Source organism: Leptonychotes weddellii, chromosome 1 (genome assembly GCF_054177405.1).
Source record: "Leptonychotes weddellii isolate Sample4059 chromosome 1, ASM5417740v2, whole genome shotgun sequence".
Classification (NCBI taxonomy): domain Eukaryota; kingdom Metazoa; phylum Chordata; class Mammalia; order Carnivora; family Phocidae; genus Leptonychotes; species Leptonychotes weddellii.
In genome coordinates, this window is record NC_138369.1 from 131970572 (window position 1) to 131985248 (window position 14677).

General features: G+C 38.3%; 1 protein-coding gene across 1 annotated transcript in view; it reads right to left on the reverse strand.

The window, feature by feature from the left end:
* Positions 1–278: 278 nt before the first annotated feature.
* SLC49A4 (solute carrier family 49 member 4) overlaps positions 279–14677 on the reverse strand; it is a 71103-nt gene continuing 56704 nt past the window's right edge. Inside the window, exons 8-9 of the mRNA XM_081833025.1 lie at positions 8548–8730; positions 279–927 (exon numbers count right to left, since the gene is read on the reverse strand). Coding sequence (XP_081689151.1) covers positions 812–927; positions 8548–8730 — 299 coding nt within the window. The 3' untranslated portion in view covers positions 279–811. The remainder of the gene's footprint in view (positions 928–8547; positions 8731–14677) is intronic.

Consider the following 14677-nt stretch of genomic DNA (forward strand, 5'->3'; position numbering starts at 1 on the left):
AGACACAGAATGTTCTATGTGATTTGTCATTTCACTTTTAACAAAGTGCTAAATCAGTACGGAATTACATTTTTCATACAGTATTTAATGCGACTATACCGAACATTTAGTCACCTTTAATATAATTATTTAAGAGCCTAGTAGATGAAATTGTATTTCACAGAAACAAGGATAAGTTGAGATCGAGACACAAAGTATGTGCTCTGAAGTCAGTGGGAAGCACTTGTTCACCATAATAAAGATGGCCAAAGGTTTCTGACCTAATTAAAAATAAGGAGTCATATAAGAAATGGCTTTATTAGAAAAAACGTAGTGTACACGTGGCTAATTTTGATCATCGATAGACCTCTTGGCTATTTTATAATTAAAATCTGATAGAGGGTTTAAACTTCTTTAGAAGTTAGTGGCATTTCTTCCTACTCTGATATGTGACTTAGGTAAGGTATGTGACAAATACCCTTTCTTTCTTTCCATAATTACAAATGATCAATCAGTAGTTCAGCACTGGCACAAAACATAGAGGACATTATTTAGGTAGTGCTTTACGTGTAAGATATCCACACTTCCGACCCCGGAACCAGGCACAGGTGTGCCATTGTATAGTCTTTCAATCCCCTAGTATCCCTAAGTCCCACATTATTATTACCTAGTAGTCATGAAATGAATGGGATCATCTGTAACCTAACAAAACCTCTGAGTGAAGTTTCTCTCTTCTCCTTTTGTTTTTCCCGTTAGGTGTGCAACTCCAAGCAAATGTGCAGTATGCAGTATGATTTCCAGTCCCTTTTTAAACTCCTTCACGTTCGTGCCATTATACTGAGACAACCACATCAAGATACAGTCTGTCATACGATTCCCTGAAGCACAGAATGAGGAGGAGACTGAGCAAACACGACCCGGGAAGGCACCAGTTGAACCAAGACAACTCTGGAAGACAAAAACACGCAGTTGTAAGCATTCATATGTCACCGGCGGAATACCACCTGCATGCCATGAGCACTGTGCTCTACAGCCAAAAGCATGTGTAACAATAAATGCATTGTGGGAGGCCTGAGAACCGGTTTTCAAGAAACAGTGGCGATCTGGAGTCTAGGTGTGGACCTGAAGTGTATTATACCACTTTCATGTGCAATAGTTTTAATCAGTATTATTAATAACTTCTCATCAACTTAACCCACTTTGACTTTGGTGGCAAAAAAAAAAAAAATCTATTCTTCCAAAGGAAAAAAAAAATCACCTTTAAACATTTGTTCGCTATTTTTAAATGCCCTCTATCACTATCACTCTTGTCTCTGTTTAGAAATATCGGACAGTTTAGGGGTGCCTGGGTGGCTCAGATGGTTAAGCGTCTGCCTTCGGCTCAGGTCATGATCCCAGGGTCCTGGGATCGAGTCCCACATCGGGCTCCCGGCTCAGCGGGGAGCCTGCTTCTCCCTCTGCCTGCCTCTCCCCCTGCTTGCGCTCTCTCTCTCTCTGGCAAATAAATAAATAAATAAAATCTTAAAAAAAAAAAATCTGACAGTTTAGAAAGACAAATAAGAAAATCACCTGAATCTGGAGATAACACTTTTAGATTTTCTTGGAGAGAAATATCTAGTTCTCAGCAAGTAGTAATCATCGTAAAACAGGTTAGAAAATACATGAAAAAGGGCGCCTGGGTGGCTCAGTTGGTTAAGCGACTGCCTTCGGCTCAGGTCATGATCCTGGAGTCCCTGGATCGAGTCCTGCATCGGGCTCCCTGCTCGGCAGGGAGTCTGCTTCTCCCTCTGACCCTCCCCCTTCTCATGGGCTCTCTCTCATTCTCTCTCTCTCAAATAAATAAATAAAATCTTTTTTAAAAAAAAAAAGAAAATACATGAAAAAAACCCAACAAAGTGAAATATAACAAATTAATCCTAATTCTACCATCAGAGAAACTACTGTGAGTATTTTGGTTTCTTTCTTTCTAGTTGTCTTTTTTTTCCTACTAGCATAAACGGTATGTACAACGTCAATTACCTGAAAACCTAGAGGAATCATCTAAACAGGCAATTCTCTTGTTACTTGGTTTAATGGTATCAAGAACATGCTTATTCAAAAATGCTGGCTCATGAACTTGCGACTTGCCCACAGGCCAATCCCAGCCTCGTGCTACCAAGATATCCCAGCTCACTGTGGCTGCCTGCCGCGGCCTCCTCCAGCTCCAGTGGTCCTGGAGCTGTGCCTCTGTTCCGCCTCCTTCTACCCAGCCCTCCTTGCCAGGTAATCCTGAGGCTCTGGGTGCACAAGTGAGCAGCTTCTTGGCATGAAGAGGTTGTGTTCCCTAGTTTAATATCCATTTAGCAATTTCAATTAAACAAACAAAACAACAGGGGCGCCTGGCTGGCTCAGGCGGTTAAGCGTCTGCCTTCGGCTCAGGTCATGATCTCAGGGTCCTAGGTTTGAGCCCCTGTGGTGGGCTCCCTGCTCAGCGGGGAGTCTGCTTCTCCCTTTGCCCACCCTGCCACCCCGGCCCCACTTGTGCTCTCTCTCAAATGAACAAATAAAATCTTAAACACAAACAAAAACAAATGAGGGGGAAAAGCTCCCTGGTACATTTTCTTTCCTTTGGGCACTGCTATAGGTTTATATTTTCCTTTTGTACTTCTAGAGAATCCTAATACTGGCTTAATCTTCAAAAATCATCCTAAACATTTCTACACTGCTGTTTTAGTTCAATCCATAATTCATATGGCTAAAAGAGCAATTTATGCTCAGAAATGGAAATCAGAAAACCAAGTGGTAAGAAAAAGTGCTGAAATACCTTTTTTTTGTAATATGCTTACAAAAGCAGCCTCCCTGCATCTCAATTTTTACATTTTAAAAGTCAGACATGCTATTCTATAGCATATAACAAAGACATATTTCAGTGGTATTTCTATGCAAAGCTGTTTTCTGTGCTTTACTTGGACTGACTATAATCTAAATACCCAGAAAGGCTGTGACCCCTGGAATCTTGCCTTCATTCCGATAATCCCTGAAATGACACACCAGAATTGTCAGCTTTTATATTAACCATACAGCTTCTGGATTTCAGATGATAATTTTAACAGGCAAAAAGAAGCAGTAAAAAAAAAAAATAAGGAGAGAAAAAGCAGTAAAATAGAACAGCATACTGTTTGTATTAAAAGTGAGTATTTTGACTTTAAGGTCAAATTTTAAGCAATAGCTAAAAAAAAGTATGTTTTGACAAAGTGCTCTACAACAAGGACACTTTCCAAATCTTACAGAGATTGTATTTTATGGGGGGCTAGAGTAACACTCATGTAGCAACACCCAACTTGTCCTTGCTCCCCTGAAACCTAGAAATTTATCAAACATTGCCAAAGCAGACCTTTTATTTCATCAGAGTTGTAAAATTATTCCTTCTCCCTGGGTTCAGATGAAATCTATAAAAATGCCTCATAATTGTTCTTTAGTGTTATGGTTTACAGTCTGGTTTTTACTATTGTGCTCACCTCTGAGAAGTCAAATCCACCTTTTAGTTAAGTTCACTTGGCTCAACCAACTACAAGTGTTCTTTGAAATTATTGGGCTTTTCAGAAGGCAAAAAGATATGCATCTCTACATTTCCCCACTGCAAACCATTCACATCATCCACAGCTTAGGTGCTCTAATAAGCAGGAAATGGCTTGCTTAAACGTTTAATATGACTTTGCAGTAGCAAAGTCACCTGCTGTCCTTTCTGAGCCTGGTGTCATATGACATAATTGAACCAACAAGGTCCTGATTCATTGAAACTTTCTTATTCTTAACCGTTATACCTTTTTTTAAAAAAAATATTTTATTTATTTATTTGAGAGAGAGAGAGAGAGTATGAACAGTGGGGAGGAGCAGAGGGAGAGGGAGAAGCAGGCTCCCTGCTGAGCAGGGAGTCCAACTCAGGGCTTGATCCCAGGACCCCGAGATCATGACCTGAGCTGAAAGCATATGCTTAACCGACTGAGCCACCCAGGTGCCCCAACCATTATACCTTTTTAAAGTGAGCACAGTTTTCTAGTATTCCTTTTTTTTTTTTTCCTTTCACTAGAGAAAATACAAATCCATACTTTAAATCTGCCTCTTTCTATATTTCTGCTGGTTCTCTGTCATTTATTATATCTACACTACATCTGGAGTAGTCTTTGCTAATTTTACAGTTTGGACAGGTACCTACATTTTACTTGGTGAAGTGGACTCTGCACCAAATGGTGATGCTCTTTTGGGACTGAACTAATTAGGATTTCGCTCATCCTCTCACCTTTTTCTTCCAGAAGCACTATTACACTTTTCACATCTTTCCCTTTAATGATGCCATGCTTTCAGTTTTTACCACCTTGAAGTACTTGTCTGGTCCCAGATGCTACCCTCCAGAACCAACCTCCTACCTTCTTTGGGGATTTAAGCAGAATTATGATGATTTAACAAAACTGTCTCCATTTTCATTCAAGAGGAGCCACGTGAGCTCATGATTTCATGGTGTAATGCCCTGCTCCTTTCACTCGCATTAACTACCCAATAGATCTGACCGTAACATGTGTAATTACTCCCTACATATAAAATTACTCCTTACTAGTCCACATCTGGTGAACCTGTTCTGGTAACCAACAGTCAATGCCTCACTCTTCAGCCAAGCCCCTGAATCTTCTGAGCCACAACGCAACCTCAAATTCATGGTCAGCTACTTCAAAATGAAAGGCCTGAGGTAAAAACCTTTAGTGCATTTAGCCAAAACCTGCTGCAAAGCTTCTAGAACAAAAAAACAGCAAACAATACAAACTTCAGAACAAGTTACAAACAAAAAATAGAACATTAGAATATATTTCAGAGCATATAAAGAACATTAACAGCACCCTCCCATTGATTTTATATGTGAAGTTATTAGGATAAAGTATCACTGTACTGTCTGCAATAACTCAAGAGATTCTCCAAGCAAACATTATTGGAAGCAACTCAGTTTTACAAATATGCCTGTATTAGGGAGCAAGTAACAGTGTGTGTGTGTGTGTGTGTTTTAAAGTGACCTTGAAAAACCCAAGACAGAAAAACTCTAAGAAACTTCTCACACTTTCCAAGCACCCCAAACAGAGAGAGAACAGGATGTGGGAGATCCTGTGACCCTGGGCTCCAAAAAGCCAATGGCACCTGGCATCGAAGCTCGTGTGATGCCCACCATCCACGACGGTAACAGCCATAATCTGCAAGCCAACCACCAGCAGAGGCTTTCTTGCTAGGCAAGCCATTCTGATGGGGTCATTTTGGGGTTAGTCTGTACAGCCCTGAAAAATTATCTCTGACACAGTCACATTGTGGGGACATAAACTCTAGTCAGGAAGTTTAGTACTTCTTTGAGGAGTGACCCTACGAAACCACAGATCTTCGTGATGATTAAAAACCAGGCCTTCCAATCATGTAGCTGACAGAACTGAATCCTGATACCTAACTAACTTCTGGGTGAGTTTTTCAAGTTTTAACATGATGGAATTATGGCGTTTGAATGCTGGCTGTAATGGAAGGGAATTCCTTCATCCCAAGAAATGTTTAGGGTAGTAGGCTGTGGAACTCAAAGTTATTTTTAGGAAATAACTCCGCAAAATTTTTAGATTTGTCGTGTATATATCCTCGAACCTCAGTTACAAGGTGTGTAGGCTTCTGCGGCAGGATTTTTGGGGCAAGATTGGCTAATCCTACGTGAAAGAGCCTCAACAAGGTTGTCATCCATCGTTCTAGTGACGTTGGCCTTAGGGAGATGTGGGCATATCTGTGTGCATTTATTACACACACTCACACATAAACAGGTAAAAGCATTCCTTTAAAATGGAAGCCTAGATATTTAAATTCCTACTAGCAAGCAGCGAATTATCTAGAAGGAAATAAGACAAACATCTGGTGGGTGCCAGTGACTGACCTGGCCTAGGCTCTTTCACACATACCTTCTGATTAACTTTCTCCAATGTCAAAATGTACTGAGATTTTTTTTTTTTCCTGAAAGTCATCTTGCTGGATTAAAATTAACTATTAACGTCTCATTTTCCACAATAATCATGGAGATGAGGCATAAGCCTTTAACATCGACACAGATATGTATACAAACATGTGATCAGAAACCAACCAAAAAGAAGGAAGCTTTTTCCCCCCAGCTAGATAGATCCTTGATTATATCAGTGAGATAGGAATTAGCAGAAATACTGCTAAGTGTTTGTTCTGCTACCTATGCCAGAGAAACAAAAATATCTGCTTGGATCTGGTCACTAGGATCTGCAAAATGGGGGTGGTGGTGGTGAGCACCTACTGATGCTCACTCGCACTAGACTCATCTCTGTTGAACAGATCGAAAGCTGAGGGTGGACTCGCGGAGGGACACACTCTACCGGCAAAGCAAAATGGTAAGGAGTACGCTGGGCTCTTCCATACTCACACAGTGGAGGGGTATTCTCTGCCTTAAACAGATTAATAAATATATGCTATACTTTAGAGACCATATGCAAGAGGTTTATCAGGGAATAACATTATTTGGCATCTACTGTTTTTATATACTGGGAGGACAAAACTCTATTTCCAGCAGACAGAAAAAACCACACTCTAGCCAGGCTGCAGGGACCACTTAGCAAAGCTGTGCCCATGAGCTGGAAAATTGTTTCTATCACCTGAAGGGGCAACACAGCCATCCCTCACACTTTATCATGCAAGAGAGAGGCATCGAGCCTCTTAATTTCAACTGTGATATACTGAAGTGGATGAAAGCTGATGTGTAGTAATCAGTAATTGTTTATTTTATTTAGAATAGTTTGTTCTGTTTTAGAAAACACATTGGAAGCAAAGGCCTTATTCCAACACCTCCTGATGGCATTTTCTCTGATGGAAACACGTTTCCAGGGGGACTGTAAACAGTGGGCTGACTTCATTAATCTCTCTCCTCCAAATGAGAAACTCAACTTAGATCAAGTTTAGGAACGTTTAAAACCTACTTTATCTGCATTACTGATTGATGGAAATAATCTGTTGTTAATTACAGATGATATATTAAGTTAATATATCATTCAGATGCTTTTTGCTGTTAGGTGAAAATGCTATACCAAAAGTTGTCCAAAACCCAGGCCAGACTGTTCCATCAGCTTTGAAAAGTCAAAAATTTATTTTCCAGTCAAGCCGGTTATCATGGCTATTATTTCAATTCTAATCCTGTTGGAAAGTTTCCTATAAACAATTAGGACTCTTGGATTGCCACATTTTAGAGCATTTCTTACACTTGAATCTTACAAATTAGATTCTTCCATGTACAAATTATCCAAATTTACTGGTATTTGATGAGCAGTTAAGAGAATAGCAATGAGGGAAAAGGGTTAGTAATAGATTAAGATGAGGAAATAAAATAGGATCTAAGCCTAGTAGAAATTAATAAAAGTTCTACATTCAAGAATCACAAGTATTAGTCCTTATATTTTAACATGAAAAAAAGAATACCAGAAAATTATACTCAAATTTTCTGAAACAGTAAGAAAGATTTTAGACAGAAGAAAGGATATCAGAGATAACCAAACAACTATGCAAAACGGAATCACTACAAACCCATGGACCCCAGCATCAGACAGGCCTGCCTTCAACATGCCTAGCAACCTTTCCAGCTGTTCCCATAGTGTCTCCTCCCACCCCTCAAAGGTTATTTTAACGCTTCATTCTCTCTGTAAGCCCTTCCTCCACTATCTTCCCACCAGTTCTTAACAGATTGGCTTACAAGCAGAAGCTGGTGCCATCAAAGAGCTCCTTCAATGATCTCCCCAGGAAACGTGTCTGCCTCTGTGCCCACGCACGCTGCCTCCTCTCCTAACTCCTTTTGTCCAAGCCTAACTCCTCCAGCTGAGTTCAGGACCCCATCCCTCTCTCTCTTGTAAGGGTCTCCCTTTTCTTCCAAGGTGTACTCCTGGGTTCTCACTTCAACCTTCTTTTCACTCTTTCCCTGTGCTAACAAATTCACTAGCCACTAGCCACATGCAGCTATTTAAACTTAAATTAATTAAAATGAAATTAAAGAAATCCAATTCCTTACCTGCACTAGTTTCATGTGGCTAGTGGAACTGTATTGGACGGTACAAAGAGCATCACTATCATCATAAAAAGTTCCATTGGAAAGAGCTGTTCTATACATTCTACACACTCCTTGGGTGACTACAAATATACCCCAGGCATTAATTTATATCTTATGTTAAGACAGTAGATTCTAAGTACCTTTTAAAAAGCAATATACCAGTGGTTCTCAAAGAAACTGCATATTAGAATCACCTGAGGGGCTTTTAAAAATACAAATGCAGGGCCCCAGTCCAGGTTCATGAAATCAGAAACTCTGGGGAGTGAGCGTGCACTAGATCAGGCTTAGGATGCATTTCAAGAAAAACAACTGAGGATTTTTTTTTTTTTTTTTACTGGCACATGAAAGCTCAAATAAAGTTATTTGCTTTGGTGAGAATTCTCCATATAAATTCCCTATACATCAGTGCCCCAAACCTCTTTGGTAACACATTTAGATAGGAAATAAAAAGTCAAATTTCTTACCTGTGTGATAAAATGTGAGAAAAAATAAAAGTACTCCCATGAACATATTACTTAAAAAAGTGACAACTCCACATGTAATTCCTTCTGGAACTGGGTAGACAGTTTCCACAAAAAGCTCAAAAAATATAGGTATACTGCTATTCAAGAACACTCCCAGGAGAATGCAGGAGGCATACAATGTCACTAAAATAAAAACACAAACATTTTAGTTTCATGGTAGCAGCAGTGAGTCCTATCAGAGAGATCTTCTGGGTATTCTCTTTCAGTAAGTATCAACTCTGGAATTTATATCTTTTCAATGGTATCTGATAAAGTTTGATAAAGTATCACTATCTGTCAGCTCTTTGCTCAGGTTTTGTGGAACAGATAGGAGAAGGTTTTGTTGCTGGATGATTACCAGTTTTTTTGCTTTGTCTTTTTGGTATGGATTATTCCAAAGCACAGAAACAATTTTACCACTATAATAATAATTAAAAGGATTCTTCTCCCTTAGTCACACTCCTGGCTGACAGATGTTTAGATAAAATATAGCAACTTAATTTGAAATCTAAACTCATTCTACAATTTTAAACAGAACTTAAAATCTAAGAATAAATGTAAGAAACATTAAGTGTTACTGAAAATTACATACTTAAAGGGACTAGTTAGCAATTGCCCTCAAGTACAAAATAAAAATATCCAGTATGTAATTCCTGGAGAAACACTTGAATTAGTCTTCAATTTTGGAATGAGTTTTATGTCAACAGTTTTTTAAAAAATATGTAACTTTCTTAGAACACAAAAAAATTTCACCCAGAGATGTATAATAAATAGTGGTTAGGATCCCAGCTTAGCAATAAGAAACCCATTAACCTGATTCCATAGCAGAATCTTTGAATAAGGATGTTATTCTTATTCTTAGAAGAATGTCTAGGGAAATGCACCCCACTCCAAATAGCTATTTCACAGCTACTTTCTGCATACAAACCTTCATTACTTTAAATTTGAAGGTGAAAAAAGAACCAATGAGGGAAAAAAATGATATCCTACAGAAACTTAAAACACATCCCGTATAGACTAGTAAGTATATCATACCCATAGATAATAATGAGTAGAATTTATTCTAAGCCTAAGGTTATTGGGAAAGTATTTATTTTTTGTTTTTAAAAATTCTGAAGGTCTAATTGGCTTTATTAAATGATTCATGAACTGGGCAGCATCTCATCTAGCAAGTAGAGGGGAACTCCCAGGAAAATATTTTATTTATTTTTTATTTTTTCTGGGAAAATATTTTAAATAAAAGTATCTGTTAAGGAAAAGAGTTTCTGTACAGTAACCTCAACTCCCGTTTCTTCCTCCAATTACACTAGCCTTTCAGGATTATAAAATATTTAGTAATTCTATAACACAAATGGCTGGTGATTATACTGACTTTCTTGGACTAGAAGATACACATGAAGAGAGAGAACAAAAGGATGACAGCGAATAAAGAACAGACTGCGGGCTAAAGCAGTGACCAACCTATTCACAGAATTAAATGGGAAGCACGTGATAGTTAAAATAAATACCACTTAAGGGCGCCTGGGTGGTTCAGTTGGTTAAGCGACTGCCTTTGGCTCAGGTCATGATCCTGGAGTCCCAGGATCGAGTCCCGCATCGGGCTCCCTGCTCGGCAGGGAGTCTGCTTCTCCCTCTGACCCTCCTCCCTCTCATGCTCTCTGTCTCTCATTCTCTCTCTCTCAAATAAATAAATAAAATCTTTAAAAAATAAATAAATAAATACCACTTAAAATATGAAGTAATTTTCAAGATTCTTAAAAACATAGCCCCTCATGCTCACTATGTATTTGCCAGACACAGATCACGTAAATCAATCAACACGTTCCCCTTTACACGTGACTCAGTGGCACATTAGGAAATGTAGGGATGGAATGTCACTTTTATAGCATATTCTACCTACAAAACACTTTATAATAATTTATCAGTCAGTCAGTGGTAATCAGAGCAGAGTTGGCTATTGACCCAAACACGAATGAGTCTAGGAGTTTGAAATATGAAAATATTGAAATAAATGACAGGAAAAATCAAACTCTTAAGAATCAGGAAATGCTACTTCTAAGGATTCACAAACCACTAATAGAATGAGCTGTTTTTAGGAATCCTTTCGACATTTTTATTTCTGAAAGAGATAACCCTCACATGTAATTTGTAATCAGGCAAGTTAAAATAACTGAAAAATTACCACAATCTGTATATAACAGAATAATTGCATGTTGTAAAAGAAAGAATGATAATATAATGATGAGGACATACAGAAAGGGGACTATCAGTACGAAGTCTTGAAAGGAGAGCTTTGGTTTTATTGATTTTTAATCACGCATGTTACCGGGGGAGAGAGAGAGAGGGAGAGAGATGGGCACAGGATGTCTCAGAAAAGTAGAGCCTGGTGAGGCAGGCAGCCCTGTCTGAAAACCCCTTAAGACCATTCCACTCCCTTGGCTTCATGCTTATTAAAAATCTTCTGATTTTGGTTTCCTAGGTATCCGAATTCTAGGAAGTGAGGAGGAAATCTTTATCACTAGAAAGACAAAATTTCTGTTGTAAATTAAACATTGTTGATGGAACTGGAAATAGTTGATCTTCTGATAGGTCATTTGAAAATGCCTATCAAAATAAATAATGCACTTACTCTTTGACCCAGCAATTCCACTTCTAGGTATTTATCCTATAGCTATTAAGGTCCAAGAATATAGAGAACACTCACTGCAATATTGTTTGTAGTATGAAAAGATTAAAAATAAGCTAAATGTCCACCAATAGGGGGGTTGGTTGTTTAAAAATTTATCAAACATCCAAAGGTGTATTATGCAACCATTAAAAATGGAAGTAACACTGTATATAGTGATATTAATGACATCTAAGATATGTAAGTGAAAAAGGTGTGGAAAAGTGTGTTATCTTTTTAAAAAGGACGGACACACGGGGACACACACACACACGTTTGTAAATTTATAGAATTCTCTGGGAAAATACCCAAGAAACATTCAGAGTTACCCCTAAAGAGAAAAGCTGGAGGCCATAGGAGGGTAGACATTTTTTATCGTATACCTTTTTACTACTAATTGAATTTGAATTATTTGCTTTGTACACATCTTTTTCATCGTATACCTTTTAACTACTAATTGAATTTGAATTATTTACTTAGTACATATCCTATTTAACAACAAAGAGAGTTTTATTGTAAGCTAATGAAATAGCAGCTGATCCAACTCCCCCTCATGCAAGGTTCTTAGCTCACAGATTCAGAAATGGTTATCACCGTGTGGCCTGACCTACAGACTTCCCAGCCGGGAGCCACGTAACCCACCCCTGTGCAGGATCCTTGACACAAATATTCCCACTTCATTTTGTAAGAATTCCTATTACACGTAGGATAAATGGGCTGAGATGGATGAAATAACTTCAGAAGCTAGTAAACAAAAAGCAAGTATTTTCATTCAATTCATTCAATTTGCTCACCCTTGGGGTTTGCTTCTTGTATTATATAGAAATGATGACCAAGAGGGTGTTTTACACTGGATGGGGGTACTGAAATCACTTGTTATTGCATAAAGAATCAAAATCGTTCACATAGGAAAGGGTTAAATTAGGATCATCATAATCAGAATGGGGAAAAGTAGCTGTGTTAGGACTGATTTCATATACTCCCCAGTGCTCTGGGACATGCATACATCAAGTAGAGGCCAATTTGAATTTCACTTCCATTTGAGTTTTCAGTTTAGAAGCTGATACAATATCTTTATACATTGGTTTGGCAGATCCAGTGGGTGAATGTCATCTATTAAAAGTCAGGCAGACAAGATAATTTCCCTCCTCGTCAGAGAGGGTTCAAACTACATGACTGTTAAATATTTCTATGACTTTCTATAGTGCTGATACTAAAATTATAATAAACTGCCTTTCAATTAAAAAGTCAAGGTAATTTAGCAGAACAAACACAATGCTGATGCAGAGTTTTTTCAAACAAGTTAATAAAATTTCACAGGCCCACAATTCAAATTGCAAAAAACAAAGTCCTGTGTAGCACAAAATATAGTTACGATGGATGTTATTTCAAGAACATGAAATGGATCATAACCCTGAAAGTTCTACTTCCCCCACTCCTGCTCCCAATGACAAACCAAATTAGTAAACTTTAGGGAAATAAAACTATGTATAAAATACATTTTTATTAACCCAAACATTCAAACCTTAGGTGTTATAAAACAAATTGCAAAATTACAAATAAGAACTATCTCATTCAGGGGCACCTGGGTGGCTCAGTGGGTTAAGCGTCTGCCTTTGGCTCACTCAGGTCATGATCTCTGGGTCCTGGGATCAAGCCCTGCACTGGTCTCTTTGCTCAGTGTGGAGTCTGCTTCTCCCTCTGCCCCTTCCCCTGCTTGTGCTCGCACTCTCTCTCTCTCTCAAATAAATAAGATCTTAAAAAAAAAAGAACTATTTCATTCAACATTTAATGAGATTCTCAATAGATCATTAATAACAAAAACAACTTCAAACCTTGGATTTATATAATTTTTAAAACATTTTAAAAACTGCTTTCAAATATATTATCATATTTGATCATCCTACTGACTCTCTGAAGCAGGTAAGGCATTTTACAGATGAAGTGACCAAAGTTCTGAAAGTCAAAATGACTTATTTATAGAAACAATGTAAATTAGCGTTGCTAAAAATAATATAATTAAGGCTTACAGAATCTAGCATGTTTTCCACCAAGCCAGTGTGTCAGATTGAAAAAAAAAAAAATAACAAGACTTGGTATTTCTTTTATTCATTGGTATTGACACAAAAGGCACGCTTCCCAAATCTGTCTTGAGCACAAAAGCCAGAAGTCATCCCACATTAAGACAGATGACAAAATAAAAAATAGAGGAGCAAAAAGTTACAAACAAGACGATGAACTTCAATCATGATAAATGTAAAATGGGTTCAAAAATTAGTGTTTAGGTATATAATAGGGAAAACATAAGCCCTTCTTCAAAACCATTTATCAGGCACCTATTATACGTAAGCTGCTATGCTGGAACCGTAAATAGGACAAATCATTCCTCATCTAAAGGAACATGATCCACATCTATGGTTTAGCAGCCATCTACATGCACAGTGCTAGAAGATAATTATACTTCATTCTTGGGGAAAAAAAAAAAAAAGCTGTGTCTAATCATAAGCAGCAATAGCCCCCAGCATTAGGTGCTGAGTACAGCAGGAAAAGTGTGCTAAATTCTAATAGCAATAGGTTTTCAGGAAAACCTGACAAGCTATGGTAGGTTTAAAAGAGGCTGACTTGGGGCACCTGGGTGGCTCAGTCAGTTAAGCATCTGCCTTCAGCTCAGGTCATCATCCCAGGGTCCTGGGATGGAGTCCTGCATCGGGCTCCTTGCTCAGCGGGGAGCCTGCTTCTCCCTCTCCCTCTGCCTGCCGCTCCCCCTGCTCGTGCTCTCCTCTCTCCCCCTGACAAATAAATAATAAAAGCTTAAAAAAAAAAAAGAATGGCAAAGAAGAAGTCAAACTCTCTCTTTTCGCAGGTGACATGATACTTAATGTGGAAAACCCAAAAGACTCCACCCCCAAATTATTAGAACTCATACAGCAATTCAGTAATGTGGCAGGATACAAAATCAATGCACAGAAATCAGTTGCTTTCTTATACACTAACAACGCAACTGTAGAAAGAGAAATTAGAGAAACAATTCCATTTACAATAGCACCAAAAACCATAAGATACCTCAGAATAAACCTAACCAAAGACATAAAGGATCTATACTCTAGGAACTACAGAACACTCATGAAAGAAATTGAAGAAGACACAAAAAGATGGAAAAATATTCCATGCTCATGGATCGGAAGAATAAACATTGTTAAAATGTCTATGCTACCCAGAGCAATCTATACCTTCAATGCCATCCCGGTCAAAATTCCAATGACATTTTTCAAAGTGCTGGAACAAACAATCCTAAAATTTGTATGGAATCAGAAAAGACCCCGAATCACCAAGGAAATGCTGAAAAAGAAAAACAAAGCTGGGGGCATCACGTTGCCCGATTTCAAGCTATATTACAAAGCTGTGATCACCGAGACAGCATGGTAC